This window comes from Apaloderma vittatum, unplaced genomic scaffold (genome assembly GCF_000703405.1).
Source record: "Apaloderma vittatum isolate BGI_N311 unplaced genomic scaffold, ASM70340v1 scaffold5359, whole genome shotgun sequence".
NCBI lineage: Eukaryota > Metazoa > Chordata > Aves > Trogoniformes > Trogonidae > Apaloderma > Apaloderma vittatum.
The window spans coordinates 1-21157 of NW_009734505.1; the positions used below are offsets into that span (position 1 = coordinate 1).

General features: G+C 44.4%; 2 protein-coding genes across 2 annotated transcripts; one reads left to right on the forward strand and one right to left on the reverse strand.

Moving 5' to 3' along the window:
- Window positions 1-444: 444 nt before the first annotated feature.
- On the forward strand, window positions 445-8141 carry CCNDBP1 (cyclin D-type binding-protein 1; the record flags this gene model as incomplete). The annotated part of the gene is made up of 9 exons (XM_009876303.1): window positions 445-524; window positions 1163-1244; window positions 1702-1798; window positions 2975-3048; window positions 4231-4307; window positions 4793-5046; window positions 5421-5481; window positions 7307-7353; window positions 7741-8141. Coding segments are annotated over 9 exons (881 nt in total), but the record flags the coding sequence as incomplete, so codon positions are not given.
- Window positions 8142-8711: 570 nt separating this feature from the next.
- On the reverse strand, window positions 8712-19275 carry EPB42 (erythrocyte membrane protein band 4.2). Its single transcript, XM_009876304.1, has 13 exons — window positions 19266-19275; window positions 16959-17144; window positions 16028-16258; window positions 15325-15443; window positions 14076-14198; window positions 13487-13661; window positions 12975-13113; window positions 12485-12588; window positions 11958-12200; window positions 10781-11098; window positions 10314-10474; window positions 9757-9890; window positions 8712-8862 (listed from the first exon to the last, which is right to left on the reverse strand). The coding sequence occupies exons 1-13, from the start codon at window positions 19273-19275 to the stop codon at window positions 8712-8714; spliced, it is 2094 nt and encodes a 697-aa protein (XP_009874606.1).
- Between the last annotated feature and the right edge of the window lie 1882 nt (window positions 19276-21157).

Sequence of the window (21157 nt, forward strand, 5' to 3'; positions counted from 1 at the left end):
CCCCGCGGGGCGGAGTGAGATCCCCGGCAGGTCTTTAGGCAGCGATTTTGCACTTGTCCTCCAGGGTGTTGGCAAAGCAGCAAACAGTTGTCACAGCTAGGTTTTTAGTGTTTGGTCTGTCTTGAAGCTTTACAACATTTCCTGGTGAAGGTGTTACGGCCCAGTATGTGCAATGTGGTTGTGGACATCACTAACTGCAAAGTGAAAAAAGTGTAAGAAGAAGTAGGCATAGGGCACATGCAATATGCTTGGCACAAATATACTGTGGAAATATATGTCTTCTATACTGGGACTTAGTTTGTCTTTGTATTGCTTGGAAGGAGGAATGGTATTCAGGCAATAGGGCAGAGCAACGTCAGAGATATTGCTCATCTAGCTGCTCTGTTCTTTTAGCTTCTACCCAAGTTACTTTCTATTATCTTGCTCCCATTGAATCGTTTCTAGGTCAGTCATTCAAAGTAACATCACAGGAAGCTACAAAGCTGAGTCTGGCATTTTCGAGGCCTCCACTGACTTCTGCAGAGGTGAGTGAAGGCCCACACAGACTGTGAAATTGCATTATCCGTAACAAGTTTCAGGTGTCTCTTGATTCATTTAATTAAAACAAAGTCACTTGGTTCAGTGCAAACAAGGGATATCGGCATGGGCTATGCGTTGTAGAGTGCATTCATTCAATTCAGGAATTGCCCACAGGACTAATTCATGTAAGTTAGGCAGATATGCCGAGTAGAAGTATTATTACATTCCCTGGTTGGTGATGATAGGACAGTATACGGGACAACACAGACTTTGATCTAACAATGAATACACACTATTTATGCTGTTAATTGGGAGAAGTTTGTTGCACCTGTATTTAGAGAAGAAGGAAAAAGACCTCGAGTTAAGAATAATGATCTGAATTACTTTTTCCTCTCTGATCACAGAATCACAGAATGCATGACTTCCACACCAGGGCAAGTTTTCTTACTAAATCATGAGCGGCTTATGATGTGTACAGCTTGCTCACTGTATTTTCTTGTGCTGTATTTGTTTCTCAAGCAAGATGGCCATTCCTGTGCTTTCCTTTTTTCAGAGCAATGTGAGTGTGAGTGGTTGCATGTGAAGACTTTCTAAATGTGGTGCAGCCATCAAATAGTGAATCATTTTGCTGATCCATTTTCAGGAGTGCCGGAAGCTGAGTGAAGATGTCCAAAATGCCATTCTTGCAGTTGCCACAGTGTACTACTGGCTCCCCAAGGGCCAAGGTGAGACAGTGACAACAGGGCAGTCACCACTATCTAGGGTGGTGGTTCTTTCACCACTGTATAAAGAAACACAGTATTTCAGAGCCTAATATGAGATCAGACATCTGCAGGAAAGCAAGTTGTCATGAGCAGGTAGCCCCAGTACCAGCTATTCGATAGACTTACAACATGTTTGTGAGTGAATCGTTTGTCTGTCTACTCCTGCAGGTCTCCATCTGTGGAAGAGTTATAATGTAGGAAGTGGTATAGTTGATTGAGCATTCATATTTATAAAGTATTGACATCCTTGTCCAAAGTCCCCTGTTCCTTGGAACAGGGAAACACATTGCTTCCTTCAAAATACCTGTAAATTAATCTTATTTAGTGTATCCACACAGATGGAGCAGTCTGTGTGTTCATCTTCAGCAGTTGCTTTCTGTTGGTGCTGACTTTGTTGCTGTTTCTCAATCTCGACCAGGTACTACTCTTCGGAAAATGGTACGAGATGCTGTCACTGAAGTAGTGGAAGGAATGATCCAACTCACAGAAACAATTCTCAGTGCTCCATTGGAGAGGTAGTAATTTTCCAGAAAAAGAAAGTAAAAGTTACAAGCACGCTTGTTAGGAAGTGCAGCAAGTGCAGGCTGCTTCCTAAGGGAAGGAGGGGAGCAGAAGCAGAGTGTTGTTATGAGGCAGGAAGAGACTGACCTCATTTGCAGAGATGCTGTTCCCCAGTATCTGAGTGAGCAGAGCAGTGCTGGTGAGGACAGTGAGGTTCGGTTGAGAGTCCGGATCATCAGAGAAGCCCACAGTGATGAGGTCAAGCTGGAAAGTCAGGCCAGCGAGTCAGGTCCAGATTGAGTAACCAGCATCAGACACCATCCAGTGATTGCCCAGCATGTCCATTGCAGTGGGTTGGGTCTGACGTCAAGGCAGGAAGGCTGTATCAGTGAATCGGGATGCAGGTCAGAATCAAGGGAGTATGAGACAGGTTGCAGACATAACTGCTTCCCAGCTGTGATGTAGCACAAACAGGGTCCAGTGAAAGAACCTCAAGGTAAAAGCATCTGCTAGTATAAGGGAGGACTTCTCACTTCTAACTTTCTTCACGATACCTCCTGTTAGCAGAGAAGTTGACTTGATACTTAGCCAACTAAACTGCAGCCGTGCCAACTAAACTGGTGGGTGGAATACACTCAAGGCCCTTGACAGTACCTTCTTGTTCCAGTGCCTGAGTCAGGTGCATTCGTCTACATGGACACCAGATTGTCATCCTCTCTGTGGCAAGGAAAGATGCTGGGAGCCAGATTCCAATGAAGGTGCTGGGTAGCATTTGCACCATTGGGTAGTCTTTGCCCTGGGAGTGAATTGTCATATGCAATAATTGTGCAACTTTAGAAAGCTAGTTATTGGACTGCTATGGACCACTTCTTCTCTTTACGGATTACATGCTACTCCCCTTAGGCAAAGGTCAACGAACAGGCTTCTGATTTGCGTAAATTTTGAAAAATAGTATGCCTAAGCATCTTGAGAGGCCTTTGTAAGAGGCTTATTGTTCCAGTGGATAATTAAACTCAGTAGGAGCTACTACTTTTGCTTTACTCAGACATCAGATACTAGTGATAAACTAGTTGTTGACATCTTTCCAGGAGAGCATCTACTAGTGTGCATCATTTGGTGCAGAAAGTAAAACCAAACTAATAGAGTGATGTTACTGAGTCTTAACTTTCAGGGGCTTTGTTTTCTTTCAGCTTGTCTCAGGAACAGCTTATATCAACTGGTGGTGTGTGGGAGGCATGTGAGCAAGTGTCCAACCTGCCAAGAGGTGAGTATTTTATATGCAGAACAACAGAGCTAGCATGTCTTGTCTTGGAATATCAAGCGTTCTAGCTAGTACAGTGAAGACTCACTCATTCTGCAAAAAACCAACTGTTTTTAAAATGCATTCATCGGTGACCTGAATGAGGGAACAGTGCACTGTCACCAATTTTGCTAGTGACAAAAAACCTGAGAGGAATGACTGACACACCAGAAGGCTTTGCTTCCATTCAGCAAGATCTAGACAGGCTGGAGGGTTGGACAGGGAGAAATTTAATGAAATACAAGAGCAAGTGTGGAATCTTGCATCTGGGAAAGAACAACCTGATGTACCAGTATAGGCTGAGGGCTGACCTGATGGAGAGCAGTGTAGGGGAAAGGGTCCTGAGGGTCCTGGTGGACAGCGGGATGCCCATGAGCCAGCAATGTGCCCTCGTGGCCAGGAAGGCCAATGGCATCTCGGGGTGGCTAGTAGGTCAGAGAGGTTCTCCTCCGCCTCTACTCCACCCTGGTGGGGCCACATCTGGAATATTGTGTCCAGTTCTGGGCCCCTCAATTCAAGAAGGACAGGGATCTGCCTGAAAGAGTCCACTGCAGAGCCACAAAGATGATGAAGGGAGTGGAACTTCTCCCCTGTGAGGAAAGGCTGAAGGAGCTGGGTCTCTTCAGCTTAGAGAAGAGGAGACTGAGGGGTGACCTCGTTCATGTTTATGAACGTAAAGGACGAGTGTCAAGAGGATGGAGCCAGGCTCTTCACAGGGATGTCCAATGACAGGACAAGGGGCAATGGGTGCAAGCTGGAGCACAGGAGGTTCTGCAAAAACATGAGGAAAACCTTTGTCACTGTGAGGGTGACAGAGCACTGGCTCAGGTTGCTCAGAGAGGTCTGGAGTCTCTCCAGAGACATCCAAAACCCGCCTGGACACGTTCCTGGTGATCTACTTGAGGTGATCCTGCACTGTCAGGGGCTTGGACTAGATGATCGTTTGAAGTCCTTTCCAGCCCAGACCATTCTGTGAAGCTTGGAAGCCAGGTCAACTTCTTTGCCTGGCAGCAGTACACCTTTGAGCTTTGCAAAAATTTTGATCCTATAATCCGAAGATCTAATCATCGCAAACTTAGATGAATGTTGTTGCAAACTGATTTGAATCAGTGCAGTGCCACAGTTATCATCCTTTTGCTTTTGCAGATAACCAGGCAGCAGTTGCATCAGCTCTGTCTGCGTGTCTGGGTGTGGTCAAAGACGCGCTGGAGGAGATGGAACATGTAAGGAAGACCCTAAGCCTTTGAGGAACCTGCAGTGATGGACTGCAGCCATGATGGTTCAATGATGGAACATGGGGATTGCTTTTTATATAGTCTTTGATTTATGTTTGTTCCGATACGAGATAGATTGTTGTATTACACCTGGATCTTAATGAGTTTTTAAACTCATGCCTGGTTTATTTTATAGAAAATTTCTATAAACATATGTCCTGAATTGCAGGGGAGCGGTGCAGTGGGGCATGGCAGCATAGGTTGGTGTGAGAATGGCACTATTTGCCAGGTTCTTGTTTGCTCTGTTGAATTGGAGTTGAGGACTAGTTTTTCTTAATCCAGTCCTGGTAGGTTCAACAGAATGTAGCTACTGAGATGCTGGCTGGAGAGAGGTTCCTCTGTAAAATTATTTGTATGGTTGTTTCCCCTTTCCTCCTGGGTATTGGTGGAATTGATGTTAGGCTCTGGGTTTTCAGTACATTTTGTGTCCTCAGGCTCTGGTGGAAGGGCAAGACCCCTACAGTGACATCATGGAAGATGAAGAGCTGGGCTTTCGGGGCAACAGAGATACCTATTGGTCAGAAGCTGACCGGAAGCTACTTAGCTCCTGCATGGGATTAATGAAGGCTTCTAAAGCTTGCCTGAAGAAGGTCTTGGGTGTAGTGAAGGCTTATGGCAAAGCCGATTCTCCAGAGCACATTGCTCAGCTGGATGATCTTGCAGACATTGCTAATGAAATCAGCCCAAGGTAAGCACATCTCTCTCCATGCTGCTGTTACTCCAGAGCAATCCCTGTGGTTCTTGAGGTCTAGAGAACAGATTAGTGAAACCTTCCTGATACTGAAGCTGTGAGCAGGTGGTGGACGCAGATGGTGGGAAGACTGTTATGGCACAGGGTATTGAGAATTGTGCAAATTAGGATGTTGCACCTTGGGGTGAAGCTGTGTCCATGTCTCTCTCTAATGTGAGAGTCTGAGAAGGCAGGGAGAAGCATCCATGGGTATGACTGATGTCTCCTTTCTGTTCCTGCCTTACATTCAGGGTGGATGTATTCTTTGACCAGGGTCTGTGAGTTGTGCTATCAGGGCCTTTCTTCCATTGCTCATCTCTCTTCTATTCTAGTGTTGATGAGCTGGCACTGAGCATGTATCCACCTGTGAATCAGCTGGCTGTACGACTCAATGTAAGTATCTGGAGCCTGTGTGTGGGTCTGCTCATTTGGCTGGTGTATATGTATACATATACACACACCTCCCTATATATATATATCTGTATCTGTATCTATACCTCTCTCTATATGTATACCTCGTTGGAGGTATTAGGTGGGAGTGTTGATCTTCAGAGGAACCTGGACAAGTTGAGTCAGTGGGCCGTGGCCAGTTGTATGAGCTTCAACAAGGCCAAATGCCAGGTCCTGCACTTGGGTCACAACAACCCCTGGCAACGCTACAGGCTTGGGGAGGAGTGGCTGGAAAGCTGATCAACAGCTGACTGAGCGTGAGCCAGCAGTGTGCCAAGGTAGCCAAGAAGGCCAACAGCATCCTGGCCTGCATCAGCAGTAGTGTGGCTAGTAGGACAAGGGAAGTGAATTTACCCCTCTACTCAGCACCAGTGAGGCCACACCGTGAGCACTCTGTTCAGCTTTGGGTGCTGCAGTACAAGAAAGACATCAAGGTGCTGGAAGGGCAACAAAGCTAGTGAAGAGTCTCGATAATCTATTATGAGGAGTGGCTGAGGGATGTGGGGTTGTTTAGTCAAGAAAAAGAGGCTGAGGAGAGGCCTTACTGCTCTCTACAACTACCTGAAAGGAGATTGTAGAGAGGTGGGTGTTGGTCTGTTCTCACAAGTTAAAACCGAGAGGAGCCAGGAGAGTTTTAGGTTAGACGTTAGGAAAAACTTCTACACTGAAAGGGTTATCGAAGACTGCAACATGCTGCCCAGGAAAGTGATTGAATCGCCATCCTTGGATGTATTTAAAAGCTGTCTAGATATGGTGCTTAGGGACATGGTTTGGAAGTGAGCCTGGCAGTTATATAATGGCTGCACTTGATGATCTTAAAGATCTTTTTCCAGGCAAAACCTTTCTGTGGTTCTTTATGACTGTCAGAGAGAGGTGGATGCTAGTGATTGTCTCAGTAACAAGTTCTTAGGGATGAAGAGTTCCCTTTGGTCCTTGCACATGTAACCTCCTTCAGGTGCAAATGCATTCCTTATCTTACTCAGGAAAGAGCATGGCCACTAGAGCTTTGGCTCAGTACTGTGGTCCATAGAGAAGTCCAGTGGTAGTACCTCAGGAAAGTGCGGTCTAAGGCTGCTGATGTACTGCATGTCTACTGTGTTCCCTGAGTGATGTAGACTTGCTCAAATAAAGTTATCTGCATTAAAAATGCAAATTAAAAATTCCCACAGTGAGTGTGGTTTAGCACTAAAACAAACTGCTCAGAGGAGCAGTGGAAACTTGGTATTTGGCAATATTCAAACCTTCACTGAGCAAGGCGCTGAGCAACCTGACTGAACTTTGAGGTAGGCCTCGCTTTGAGCAAGAGGTTTTGCTGGATGACTTGCATGGATCACTTGCATTGTAAACGAAGTATGTGTCTACTCGTATCTGGAATTATTTATTCTTAATTCTGGATTTGTGCCTTTGGCCAGTGGCTTGTTTTTGGCGGGGGTAAAAAAGAAAGTATTGCTTCATACCAAATTACAATCAGTCACTTGTAACTATGTGCCTTGGTATCAGTTACTAATTTCTAATAGTTTCTAATAATTGTAATTTATGCTTTAAAAAACATCCTGTCTTTATTTTCACGTGTCTCAGTCAGGAGTAGGTCGGGAGACACTCCTGGCACGATAGATGGCTTCCTTCTGCATCAGAATCTGTGGTGGTTTTACTTATTCTTGAGCATGTTGGGCATTCCTTCCCACTCCCTTCACCCCCTTTTCCAGTGCTGCTGAGCTCCTTTGTTTCCATGTTTGGCTGACTTTACTTCCCTTTTGTTTCTTTCTAGGCTGCTAAGTTGGCCTCAGTATTAAATAAAGTCTTGGAGATTACAAAGTGAGTATGAGTTCAGTTCTGTAAGTGTGTGTACCCTGCTGTGAAGGTTTATACCTTTCCACCTCCTGTCAAAAATGACTCATTTCTAGACAGTAAATGCTGGTGTTTTGGAATAATTATGGTATTATCCAGTCACAAAGGGAGGTGGGAGTAAGAAAATTATAGTAGAGATGAAAGTGGTTCCCAGTGAAGACACACAAATACATGTTAAGTTCTGGGACTAGAGACTGGATGTGGGTTCCTACTTGTGCAAAGCACACTGGGGCTACAGCAGTTCTGTTTTAACGCTGTCGTAATTCAGCGCTTCAGAATACCCATGGGTTGTCTGGATGCATGGGTGTAAGACACCCAGGAAGCTTTCCTAATGAGTTTCCTCCACTTTTGCAGGACAAGCCATGTATGTCCACCATCAGAGGAAGGCTGGGTGCAATTTCTAACTGGTGCAGTAGATCACAACATGAACAAAATCAAGAACTTCACACAGGGTCAACTTTAGCACTTCCATGTCTACGTGTGTTGGTGCCACTGGCTCTGGCATATGTTTTTCCAGTGAATCTCACTGTTCTCCAGGTACTGGGAGAACAATGAGAACAATGTTTGTAGGAAAGAGCTTTAATGCCCCTTGGTAAAACTTTCCCGGGAAGTTGCTCTTTGCCGTGGCAGAGGGTGTCATTTTGCTTGGATTCCTGGGGTGATGTGGTGCTGCATCTTAATGCTCTGAACATGCCCCATTCCTCAGACCTTGCAACTACTATGGGGTTCAAAGAACAATAAAATACTGCTAGATTTCCATGTGTGGCTTTATCCATTTTCAGGTGGCAGAGGATATACACAGAAGGAAAGGGTCTTGTTTTGTTTGCAAGCAGTCCAGTGAACCATTAAAAGATATACAGCACTGCTACTATTTATTGTCTGATGTTGGAGTGAACTATCTTTCTCTTTTCTGTTTCCTCAGAAAGCAGTAGAAAATATTACTTACCACTTTACCAACCTCAGAGGTCTGTAGGGATGTAAGAGTGTATCTCTAGAGAAATGCTACATCTGTCATCACTTTAAAGTTCTAGGAAATCCTTTTTTTGCCACAGGTAGGAAAAAATGACTAAGCAGTGGTGGGTTCAGCATAGTGAGAAATGCAGCATCTGTTTAAGCATTTAGCCCTCCTTTGTCACAGTAAGATTCAACTTATACAACTGGAGAGTGAGCATATAGTGGCAGGTGGGAGAAAGCAGAGTTTGTACAAATAATCAAAATCAGGTGTGGCATTAAATATAACTTTAATCAAACTGTTGACATCTATGCTTGCCTGGGATCAGGGCACGGATCGTTACCACTCTTGTAAACAGGACTGAAGCTGGGCATCAGGCAGCTACAGTGTTTATGGTTTTGTAGCTCCTCAGGCTCTGGAGTTGAAGGGAGGTAAGATATGCAGTGAGTCTTCTGGGCCCCGCTTGGGTGGGAATTAATGGGATTTGCAGCTGTTGAATGCTTTTAGGTTGCACAGACCCCAACCTGAAAGGTGAGAAGGGATTATACAGGAAGTGCACATCTTTGTATTTTTAGTTTTCAGGGCTCAGGAGATGCATTTTGTAGACAGGGAGGTGGTGCCAGAAAACAAAGGGAGGAAAATAAAATAGGAGGTGGCTAGCAGTTATCTAAACTGCCACAGTGGAATTGTGATCTGAGAGTAGTTTGTGAGGGAGATAGAACAGGAGGGTTGAACTCCCCATAGAAGTATGTAAGGTTACTTTGTCCTAATGTGGCTACTTGAGAGAAATGTGTGGATTTTTTCGTGTGAAGGAGATCAGGCTTTTTTGGATGACTTGTAGTTAAGTCAGGTTTGCCTTGTTCTTCAGTAGAGAAGGGAAATACGCTGTTAAAGTTGTACCCAGGGACTGTATTTATTGCTTACAGGGGGTAATGGGTGGAAAGAAATGTCACAAACAGTATAGTTTAACCCCTTACGGATGTTCAGGTGCCTGTCTAAAAAGCAGCTGATTTCTCAACAGCAAGTAATTTCTAAATTTCAGTGACCTGTAATTTATTTAATGTGTATTTCTGCCTAACTCTTGTGGTATTTATCTTGTTAGCCTTTTTTGCTGGCCGGGGAATTTCCTTCTACACTCTACGCCTTTGGAAGTATTTTTTTCACAAATGTCATACTGGCCTTGGTTTATGTATTGCACATCTGTTGAAAGTTCTGTTATCTGGATTTTCTTCTTTTCAGTGCAAAAATCTGTACTATCTGTAAATAAAGAGCTTTCATGCTGTAGCGGTCTCTTACTGCCACATTATTCCCCACTTATTTTTGGGAGCAGTATGCTATGCAAGAGTTTCTCTAGCTTGTTTCGTATCTTTTTTTTTTTTTTAAATTTACCATTCTTAGGTCGATGATTTTGCACTTACCTGTACTTCCTTTGTCTGTAAATGAGCCCTCGCCCTGCAACCACTATCGCACACTTCTCCAGTGGTTCACTGAGAGGATTCTGGAGGCTGATCTTTGCTGTGCTTGGCTGATACTGCACCATGTTTTCTGGAAACTGTTGAAAGAAGGAAATGAGCTGAAACAGAGAGAAGTAAAGAGGTTCTTCTATGATTAAAGGGAGGTAAATGATTTTTTGGTGCCAGAGGTGTCAGTCTGAGCTGCCAGTTGCCAGAAGAGGTGAAGTCCAGCTTCTGTTCTTTTCATGTACAGTCTTCTGCTGTACTTTTCTTCTGCAGCCTCTTATTTTCTACTAGTTAGTTAGGAGTTGTTGGGATTTCTCTTAGACTCAACACACAGACAAGGTAGAAGTGGGATTACCGTATACAAGTGTGGCACAACTTGCCTTTCCCAGACTGACATCTCCGTGCTTTGAAAGAAGGCAACCTGAGGAGCGCCACTCAACCCAGCAGAGGTTTTGTGCTGCTTATGAAAGCTGTTTTCTCACTAGTGCAGTAGCAGAATGATAGCCCAATCTAACCTCAATGTCGAGAGGGGGATCACAAATGCTGGTCTCTTCCTGGGTGAAGTATATATAGCAGGAGTCCTCGTCTCTCAGCGTTGCAGTCAGCCTAAGCAGATGGTTCTCTCCCAACTCTTTTCTGTACTGTGAGTAAGGCACAGAGACCTGCAAATTCCTAGCTGGAATACAGTGTTGAAATACAGATGACAATGCAGATGATAAGTACAGCCTGGTCTTAGCTTGCATGACACCTAGGAGTGTTTAGTGCTCAACATTGTACTAAAAGGTGCAGCATTTAGAAGCTCAGGTGATCCTGACTGCATTTGCGGATTCATAATCTTTAAAGTCCTATTGCCAAAGTGTTTTATTTCAGTCACCTACAGTGAACTATTCAGCCGTTTTGTGAAGTTACGGCTAAGTGCGTTTTTCCTGAAGTGAGAGAACTAGATGTAATTTCCTTGCCATGACCTCAGTAGAGTCCTTACCTTCATTGCTTTTGAGGACAAAATGAAACTCTTCTTTCCAAAGCTGGCCAATGGGCACACCAGTATAACATAGAGACTGGGCCCCAACTACCAGGTGAGTAGCCTTTTCCCCACCACTGTGGTTAAACACTTCAATGGACAGTGGAAGATCATGTCCCCGTAGCAGAGAACTCTCCGACTGAAGGTGGATGAAAAGGTTAACTGGCTCTTCAGGAGCAGTCGGAATGGAGCTGCATTGTGTTTTGCTGCTGCTGGTTGTCTCATGCGTCTTTATCTTTCTGTAGACTTTGTCAAGTACTTCTTTTTCCTGAAGAGAACCTGTCACAGAAAAGGGAGCACATATTTGAGTATGCTTCCCTGTTTTCTAGTGTGAGACAGTAAATGCAGAACAATGGTGTTGAATTAACCTGGCAGCACTGTAGATAACTGTTTCTAAGAACATAAGAGAGATACCCTGTTGTGCTGGTTCAAGCAGTTCAAGAATTTCAGGTACCAGGACATTCATTGGATGTAACTTAAAGATTCTATTTGGAAAGACTCACCGCAGTTTTTAAAGCGCCTTGACGCTAACATCAGTCAGAGTGAAAGAGGCAGTTTGCCTCTAACTATAGTTGTAGCTAGAGCACAGTACTATGTTCCCTTATGATGGACTGCAGCCAAGGAGACAACGTGCCATAGGTGGTAAGGTTGGGTCAGGGAGGCAACGCTCAGTAATAGATTCTGAAGGCAGATTTCGAGGGAAGGATTTAGACAACATCTGGGTGCAACGGGTCTGGGAAACAGCACTCAGTAACAGATTCTGAAGGGGGGTTTTGAGGGAGGGATTTGGACTGTGAGCACAAGAGTCCTTTTCAGAAAGCTGGAGTCTGAAATATATCTATATATTTTACGAAGCTAATAGGAGGTGACTATACAGAGCATATAGGTAACAGAAGGTTTTCCAGTGCTTGGTGAAGAAAGGTCTGGCCTTCTAGAGAGATAGTTAATGTAATTAGGCAGGATGAAATTTGAGCTGTGACCTGAGCTTTGATTCTGTAGACAGCAAGAGTAAGGTGTTCTTGTGCCATTCAAGAAGGGGAAGTACTGAGCAGTGGATGACCCTAATGCTCTCATATGGCTCTGCTTTTAACTTGTAGCAGTGACAGGGAATGTGTTCAGCCGCTTGCCTATCACTTACCTTCAGGGTACTTGTAGTTGTGTGTGATATCCTCACAGCGTTCACTGCCCACACTCTTCGTACTGATACTGTTGCCAATGTACTTTGTGGCACCAAGAGCTGGCTTGGGGGTGTCACCTGGTTTGTGTATCCAGACCTGGCACTTGGCGTTGATGGCAGCAAAGAAGTTGCAGACATCGTAATCAACTTCTGTGTCCCCTTCCTTGATGGCTAGAACAGGGGCTGGTCCACAGAAGGATGGACCTGAAAGAAAATATGGCCCAGTTAAGATTCAGATGCGTTGCCAACTAGACCCACGTCTAGCGTAGACCTATACTGGGAGTGGTGAAGTATCTAGATTAGGAGGACGTTAGGAAGCAGTGCTGTGATAGAGCTACACAAACTGCACAAACCAAGTAGATGAACAGTGGTTTAGTTCTTCAAGTCAACAGGGTGAATCCCTGGAAACTGGGGAAAGGAGGAATATTGAACTGCTTTATTTCCCTCTGCTTCACTCCCTCCCTGCAAGCCAGTCTTTGATATCTTACCTTTGCTTTTTTCCTGACAGGTGGCATCCAGAGCCTGCCACCCACTGTACTTTGGTAGCAAGTCCGCTCGAGCCATCCAGCATTCATTCCAAACGTGAAAGGTCCTGCAAGAGACGACATCACGTGCTTATACCAAGGGACTGAACCCTGAGGTACAGTAAAGTTTTAGCCAAACCACAATCAAATAATGCTCATTTGAAAGAGATCAGTGCATGTTGAGAAGAGCAGAAACTGTGGGTTTTGACACAAGCAGAATTTCTCCAGCTGTACTGGGTTATCATGATTCCTTTATGGGCCCTAGTAATAGGGCACTTCAGTTTGGGTTGTGGTGATTTCTCAATAACAGCTCATGTAGACAGGATCTCAGCTGAGCTGTCTCCTGTCTACCTCCCTGCAGCTCTTTACCTCTTTCTTTCTCCCCACCCTCTATCACTTCCTAGTTCCAGTTATTGTCTCAAAATCTTGCTTGGGCCATGCTGTGTTTTCTTACCAGACACGATCACTCTTGTCTTGTGTAAGCAGTGTACCATCTTCGCCATAGTACTCGTCCACACTCAGGCAGCTCTTAGTGTTGTGAGCCCATGTAAAGCCTGTGACCACCCTGGTAGGAACTCCCAGGCACCTCAGAACTGTGCAGAAGAAAGAGTTGTGAGTTAGTTTTGCATCCTGCCCTAAAGGTGCCTCTGCTGAGAGATGTAGAGCCTTTTTTGGTGCTAGGCCTGTTAGGAATGGCACCAGGACTGCTGTTTGGACTTCGCAAGAGGCTTTGCCCTTCAGGAAATAAGCTATCATAAGTGTGTTAATGAATAGTGTGTGCTGAGATTCTCTTATCTCAAAGCTAGCAGTGCTGAACGTTATGACAAAACTCTTGAGGATCTGCCTCTCACCTGAAAATTATGTTACTGGGATCTCTGCTAATCCAGGAGTTTAGGCGTATGCTAGAGGTTCTGCGGACCAAATAAGGCTTTGCTCAACACAAAAGTCTTTCAACCCCCACTGTACCTGAACACAGGACTGCAGCAAGCACCCAGCACTGCCCGTGGTGGACAGGCTTGCATTGCGATGCAACCCACTGCCGGAGGATGGAGCTGCTTCCCAGCCACTTGGGAAGGGGAGTCACATTATAACATTGCCCAGTCCCACATTCTGTCAGGATGCCTAACTCATCGCAGTTCAGCTACAGGTAAGGAGGAGAGAAAAAAGCGTTAAGGAATTGCCTCTCTTTGGCAGATGTACCTCACCCTGTTGATGAAGTTACTTCCAAGAGCTACTCCCAAGAGAGATGAAACCAAAAGGATGTTTTGTGCAGAGCACCAAGGTTATGGCTGAGCAGAGCCAATGCAGCAGTCTCCCCTGAAATTTATTCAGTAAGTGTGCTATCACTGCTAAGAAATTCCTGCAGTACTACTTGACTGCTGCAGTAATATCAGGAAGGGCTGGAGATGGGCAGGAGGTGGTGTTTGGAACAGGCCTGGGCAGGCTTCCTCTTTGGTCAGTGGATTACCATCAAGTGGGATTGAGAAGGTGCTAGCCTTTGCTCTGCATTTAGGACTTCTCTGCTCGGGTCAGGGCTGTTTTCTACTCTCCTTACCATGGCAGCAACTGTGCGGCAGATGTAAATAGGGCTCTTGCGCTGGTTGTGATCCCTATGTCGTTGATGGCGCTCACCTACATCCAGCAGTGTGAAGCAGATGTCAACAATACCCTCCTCAAACTGAAAGAAGAACATACAATTTCAGAAAATTGCCTGAACATTTGTTGTATGGAGTCCCTGCAGAGGTTTATATTTCTCCCTTCTGCTGATAGTCTATTCTGCTGATAGGGAGCTATGGAGGAGAGCTACAGACAGATTTGGACGGGGAGCACAACATACTAAAGGCAGACCTGCAGCTTTAGTGAAGCAAATCAGAGAATGTTCAGAGTTGGAAGGACCCCAAAAGATCATCTAGACCAACCCCCCTGACAGAGCAGGATCACCTCAAGTAGATCACCAGGAACGTGTCCAGGCGGGTTTTGGATGTCTCTGGAGAAGAAGACTCCACAACATCTCTGAGCAACCTAAGCCAGTGCTCTGTCACCCTCACAGTGACAAAGGTTTTGCTAATGTTTTTGTGGAACCTCCTGTGCTCCACCTTGCACCTGTTGCCCCTTGTCCTGTCATTGGACATCACTGAGAAGAGCCTGGCTCCATCCTCCTGACACTCTCCCTTTACATATTTATAAACTTGAATGAGGTCACCCCTCAGCCTCCTCCAAGCTGAAGAGACCCAGCTCCTTCAGCCTTTCCTCATAAGGGACATATTGCACTCTCTTAATCATCTTAGAAATGCATTAGTATGATACTGCATCCCACGCAGAAATTCATGCTTTTCTGGAGCTCTCTTGAGATGGCACAGAGGTACTTCTGTGATCTAGTGGCACTAAAGTGGAATAAAATCCTGTTCTAATCACTGGCTGTGTCAGATGGCCTTGGGCAAATTGGAAGATTTACTTGTCCTCACTTTACCTGTAAAACAGAGAGAGTATTACGAATCTCTGTTAAATGCTTTTACATCTGTTGGTGAAAGGAAGGCACATAAAGCCCAGATACAGATTAATGCATTTCTTCATAGAGGACAGCCTAGGAACGTAGCTAAAATTACATATACTGGGTTATGGGACTTCATACACAAGTCCCTGTTCTGCACAATATTAGACAAAGACAGGGAATGCAGAGAGCAAGTTTTTTTCTTCAAAGACACAGTATGGAAAAGGATATCATCCTGTATGTACGTGAGTTACATACCCTTCCTCTGCTGATGGCTGTAAGAGAGCACAGACATATCTGGCCTCTTGCTTACCTGGCTGAAGTCCCAGGGTTGTGCTAGGACTGCATTTTCTGTCCCCCAGTAGATGACACCCTCTTGGTTTAAAATGTATTCCTGCCGCTGTGCCTCATTAGCCAAGAAGACCTCATCATCTAGGTTAAAGGAAAAAAGCATCAGGCAGAAGGCATTCTTGTTCTCAGATACACTTACATCTCTCTTACATCAGCAGACTCTGCTGCGCTCCAGGTACTTTGACAGTCCCTGGCGTTCTGCCCTGGACGGATTCTGAATCAGACAGGAAAGAAGAATTTCATTGTCATCTCCGTTTCCTTGTTCAAAAAGATCCTCCAGACCCAGGCTATTACACTATCTAGCTCTTCTGCTCTCCTCTCTGTTGATTTCTGCATTTCTAAGAAAGTTACAGTGGCCTTAATCAGATGAAATGTAAACTTGACTCATCTTAAAATTTTTATTATAGGAAAATGAAAAATTTTTCCTTTAGCGGGGGGACAGGGACAGTCCTCAGCTCCAGGAACAGGCCAGCAGTGCTGAGACAGGCAGCTTTGAGCTTTTATTAGCCTTTACCTCTTTCCTAAGGTGCTGGAAGGAGCAGGGCAGGAGTGGTGGGGAGCGCTAGGCGAGTCAGCCTCAACCTCCATGGAGGCAGAGCGCCAGAGGTCAAAAGCTGTTTTTGTGAGGTGACTGATCCCACCCTGACCTGTTTCTGACCACATACCTTGGCACCAGGGATTAAAGAGAAGGATGAAGTTGCCCAGATGACAGTAAGTCTTGGAGGCATGTAAAATCAGAGAGTACTGGCCAATGGGAGCGTTGGCAGGTGTATTCACCGAGATGGTCCAGAAGCACGGGTCCTGTTCTTCCACTGCTGCACTCCACTGCTTCTGGTCTCCCAAGCTGGAGATGGGAAATTCAGTCTGGGTTCCATCTGCTTTGGAAGGATGTGATCCTGCAGCCAAAGAGATCAGGTTGTGTCTATTCCTGACATGCATCCTCACCCCATGCAGATTGCAGAGACCTTGTGTACATCTGGCACCATAGCTCTTCTTTCTTGTGAGAGAGTGGGTTAAGACTCTCTTAGCAGCTTGAAGCCTAGTGAATCTTCCTAAGGTTAGTACTGCACTCAGGCCTCCCACGTTTGAAAGCGAGAGGTGCATTTTATAGATTTGTGAAAACAGGAACAGCCAGAATGGTGCAGACCTGCTGATCCTGGGATGCAGTGTCTTGTAATATAAGTCACATCTGAATGCTCAGATTATGGTAAAACAAGCTGTGGCTGAATGCTGGTGCCTTTCTTGGGGTTGTCACTGGAAAACGCTCTGTAGCAGAAAACATCTAACAGGCTAGCTAAATTTCAACATTCTTAAACTAAAAGCCAGAAGAGAGGAGAGATCCTATGAGTACTTTCAAATCATAGGATAGTGAACCTGCATATGTTATTGTGCTGCAGTGTCTCTTGTGGAAGGAGATCTAGTTTTGAGCCTGCAGTCCCTGTTGGACACTCTACTGTGACTTATATAAACAGTTCACTGGCCTCACTTCCAAACGCAGGCCCGTCTGTCCAACTCTGGAGATGGCTTTTTCCACCGGCTCTGCTCTTTTATGTGGGTGGAGGACCAGAGCCCTGATAGGTATGGTAATGGTGTTACCTGTCTGTACTATGAGGAAGGTCCTCTTCAGCTGCTGCAGATAGCTGTGTATTGGAGCCAAGAAGCTCACAGTGATAGTGAATGGCTGCCCCCGCCTCACGATAAGCCTTTCAGTGCTGATTTCTTCTGTGTGGTGGTTATTGTTGTTCATTGTGATCTTGAAATCACATTTTTTGATGCTCAGACCTGTAGCGTGAGAAGATATAGAATGAGTACGGGTCTGTGAGCTGCCCACAGGCTGGCCCTGGGTGACATCCTGAGATGCACAAACAGCTTATCATGTGTTTCACCACTCAGACAGCACCCCCCTGTCTTTGAGACTTTCTGCCTGATAACTCCAATGGCTTTCATTCTTGAGTTTGGTTGTTCTTGTTTCAAGTGGCTAATGAGCTGCCTTTGCTTATACCTCAGCAACATTAAGCAAACCAAGCTCTTTCCTCCCCAGGAAAAGACATGAAACAGACCCAAGCATTTAAATAATACAGATGTTGTGGTTAGTACCGAGCATGCATTGTTGACTACATTTGGAGTCTTACTCTGTGTATTCATAGGCACTGATGGCACTCACAGTAGCATCTCTCCACATGGGTACATGTTTGAAATTGTGCACAGGAGACAGACAAGCAGTTACGTCCCACTTGCTATGTGGGTGCAAGCTCTTCTAGCAGTTACTGCACTCTGAATGTTTAATGTGCACCAAAGACAAGCTCCTGGTGCGGATTTCACTGCTAGATCAAATCCAGTGTGGATGCATGTTCTGGAACTATGCTGGAAAAAAGCAAGTAAAACACCAGTTGTTCTTTATTTGCACCATGTTAGTTGGCAGTCTCACACTCAGAGCTGCAGGAGATAGAGGAGCTTCTGTCCAGCACCAAAAGAGAGAAAAAAATTGTCACAATCTGCAACAAATCTCAAGCACCCAATTTGGTGCTCAGTGGCTGTAGTGTGATCATATACTTGCACTTTTCTTGTAGTTTTGATGGTGTTAATCTTTCCAGACTTCTTAGAATCATAGAATCATAGAACAGTTTTGGCTGGAAGAGACCTCCAAGATCATCAAGTCCAACCTTTTCCTAGCCCTATGTCAAGGCATTGAGACATTTTTCCTCTTCTTCACCAGCTATTAAAATATAGCTGAGTTTTATTTTAATACCTAAGCAGTCAAACAGCCAAGTCACTGAAACACAAATAGTTCAGTTAGAAGCTTTGTCACCAAAGCAGATAATATGTTGATTTGCTTAGCCTTAGAATTGTCTTAACCTCACTTATCTCTTCAGCTTCCAACTCATCACTAATATCCTTGAACCTGTGGGTTGCTGCTGCCGCCCCTTATATCATAGAATTATAGAATCAAGGTTGGAAAAGACCACTAAGATCATCTAGTCCGACATTCAACCCAACATTACCATGACAACTAAATTATGTCCTGAAGTGCCATGTCTACATGTTTTTTGAACACCTCCAGGGATCATCCCCCTGCTGTCTAAATGTCATTGCTCCTGTGCTAAAGCCACAACTCCTACTCTGCAGTTTTCATTGGTCTGCTCTCTCCTTACGTCTAACTTGCCTTGTCCTCTGCGTCAGTATCTTCTCCCATTGCTCTTGTCCCTTCTGTGTTTGTTGTGTGAGTCCCGCTGGATTGTGTGCTTTGTTTCTTTATTTCCAATATGAATTTTGTTATGTGTTCTTTTCAATGAATGACTTTGGTTTGGCTTTCAAATCTCTTTATGGCTGTCCTAGTTTATAGCCCTGCACCAGTGTAAGCTTTACAGAGCCAGCTCTGACCTCATGTATTTTCTTCTTTGTGATGAAGATGCCTGTTGTGTCTGTCTTTTACATGGGTGAGTCATATGCAGTCTGGCTCCCTCTCCTTCATTTGACTTTTTATCGATCTTGTAACTTTCTTCAAGGTTGCTTGGAACCTGGACCCACTCCTTGCTCAAGTGGCTAAAACATTTAGTCATCTCTTTGCTTCACTTTTGAAGTCCGGCTTACCTGCCCCTGCCCCCAGTCTCTATGTTAAGAATAACTCTCTTGCCATTGCTTCCAGACATTCATGTCTGCTTTAGATGCCTCTTACTGCTTCTCCCAAACTCCTCCTAGGCATTGATATCAGCTTTTGTTTGCTGTCCCTTTTTGTGCAGTCCTCTGTGCAAATTGAATTTCCTTACTTTTTAGAGCATCTTCTTGGCTCTTGCACTGTAAGAAGCTCATCTACAAGCCTCATGAACGCTGTCTTAGAGACAGTTGTTTTCCTGACAGACAACTGGCAGATGCTTGAGACTAACCAAAGTGAATTTTGCTTACCTTGGCCCATGTCTGGTTCCCTGAAAATCTTCAGCTCCTGCCTGCTCTGGTAGGCAATGGCTCCTTCCTTCAACGTTCTTCAAAAATTATCCACTTGCAAAGTTGTTTGCTCAATTTCTTTATACAGGGTGGGACGTGATATTGCCACCTCTCCTTCAGCTTATCTTGCTGGCCTGCTGTGCAGCAGTTGAGAACTCTTTTATCTCTTGGACCACACTAAAGAGACCCACAGAAAGGGGTAACTTCCTACCTACAGATGAGGTTAAATTCCACGGCGAGATATGTGTCTTTAAAGACAGGCAGTGACAATTTCTTCAAAGAGCTGTGCACTGGGGGCCCCGGAGTCGGAAATGCAAAACTTAGTTTGGCAGTAAACAATGCACAGGAAGCACTTCAAATGTAAGTGTTAAAGAGCTGCTCTCCAACATTGACCCTAAGCTACTTTAGATCCTAAACCCTTCAAGGAGTTAAAAAAAAAGGTTAATACATCGATTTCCCTAGTGCCCAATTAAAAATAAAAATAAAATTAAACCCCTTCGAAATGAGGAAACTGGTTAAAAGCAACAACTAAAAAAGCAGAATTTCTGTAGCGTAATATAGACTGTTTAAAAATATCACAGTGGAGACTTGGACTAAATGCGTTCTTAAAGTTGCTGTAATGTAAAAGGAACGTCACTGCATCGATAAGTAATTGGTCAGAAGACAGGAAAAAGAACAGCAGAAAGAAACAGTGGAGTGAGTCCATTTTTTGTAGAAATCTATGTTCTTTCACAAATTAATTATTGTGAGAAACTGATAAAAAGACATGAGGTGGCAAAGCTTGCTCAGTTGTTCTGAGTAGTAAAGATGAGGGAGGCAGCTTTGGAAAAGTTAAAAAATTTTTAGGGAATCTGGAGATACTGAATGAGTAGGCCATAAAATCCTAAGTGGAGATGAACACACATAATTTTACAATAGGAAAAAAGAGACCCATATCTTACATAAATAGTGATGTATTTAGAGGTTGCCACTCCAGAATGAGATTTGAATTTGTACTGAATAGCTGGCTCACAATATGGTCCAGTGAGCTTAGAGTTTTTCTTAGTACTTGCCTATTAAACTTCACAGTTGCTTGCTTATGTGCATCATTTAAGCTAAATATGAACTCTCTTAGTTTTAATCATTTACAGCATAGCCTTAATTGTAGGTTTACAGAATGGCTGAGATTGGAAGGGATCTCTGGAGTTCATCTTATCCAACCCCTGGCTCAAGCAGGATGACCTGGAGCTGGTTGCCCATGAGCATGTCCAGACAGCTTTAGAATATCTCCAAGGAAGGATCACCTCCCTCAGCCTTCTGGCAATATTTTACCTAATGCACCCCAGGGTATCATTAGCCTTTGCAGCAAGGTCACGTTGCTGCCTTTTGTAAATTTTGACTGCTCTGACTTTTATTAGGAGGCACGGAGGTCACCAGATTTGCAGAAACTGGGAAACAGTAAATATAAACATGTTGGGGAGATCTTCCAGAAAATTCTGGGAGTTTGCTGTCAACATACATTTTTCAGTGTTGGTGATGTATGAATTTGGTATGTCTTGAACTTGTTTTTTGTATAAAGAGCTAAATGTGTTATATAATGACTGATTTGTGCTCTTTAAATGTATGGAAGTAGTAAGCCAATTGACTGTGCTCAAACCTCTGACTTTATTTGCATGATCAGTGTTTTTAAGTGCACCTTTGCATTATAGTGTTTATGAACATCTAAATCAGAGATTGGTTTAGACACGAGCAGATATTTATCCCTGCCTTGTAATGGCTGTATATACACACACAGTACCATCTCTTGGTCAAACTGGCAACTGCAAGCAATAGTTGCTACATAGGATGCACTTTGTAAACTGTGAACAGAGAAC

Excerpts from the sequence above, each read along its gene's own strand:
- EPB42 (XM_009876304.1), bottom strand. Across the intron at positions 15,444-16,027 it reads CTTTAATCCCTGGTGCCAAG|ATGATGAGGTCTTCTTGGCT; the intron begins GTATGTGGTCAG and ends CCTTTAACCTAG. Across the intron at positions 10,475-10,780 it reads TGTCCTCAAAAGCAATGAAG|CTAGGAATTTGCAGGTCTCT; the intron begins GTAAGGACTCTA and ends ACTGTATTCCAG.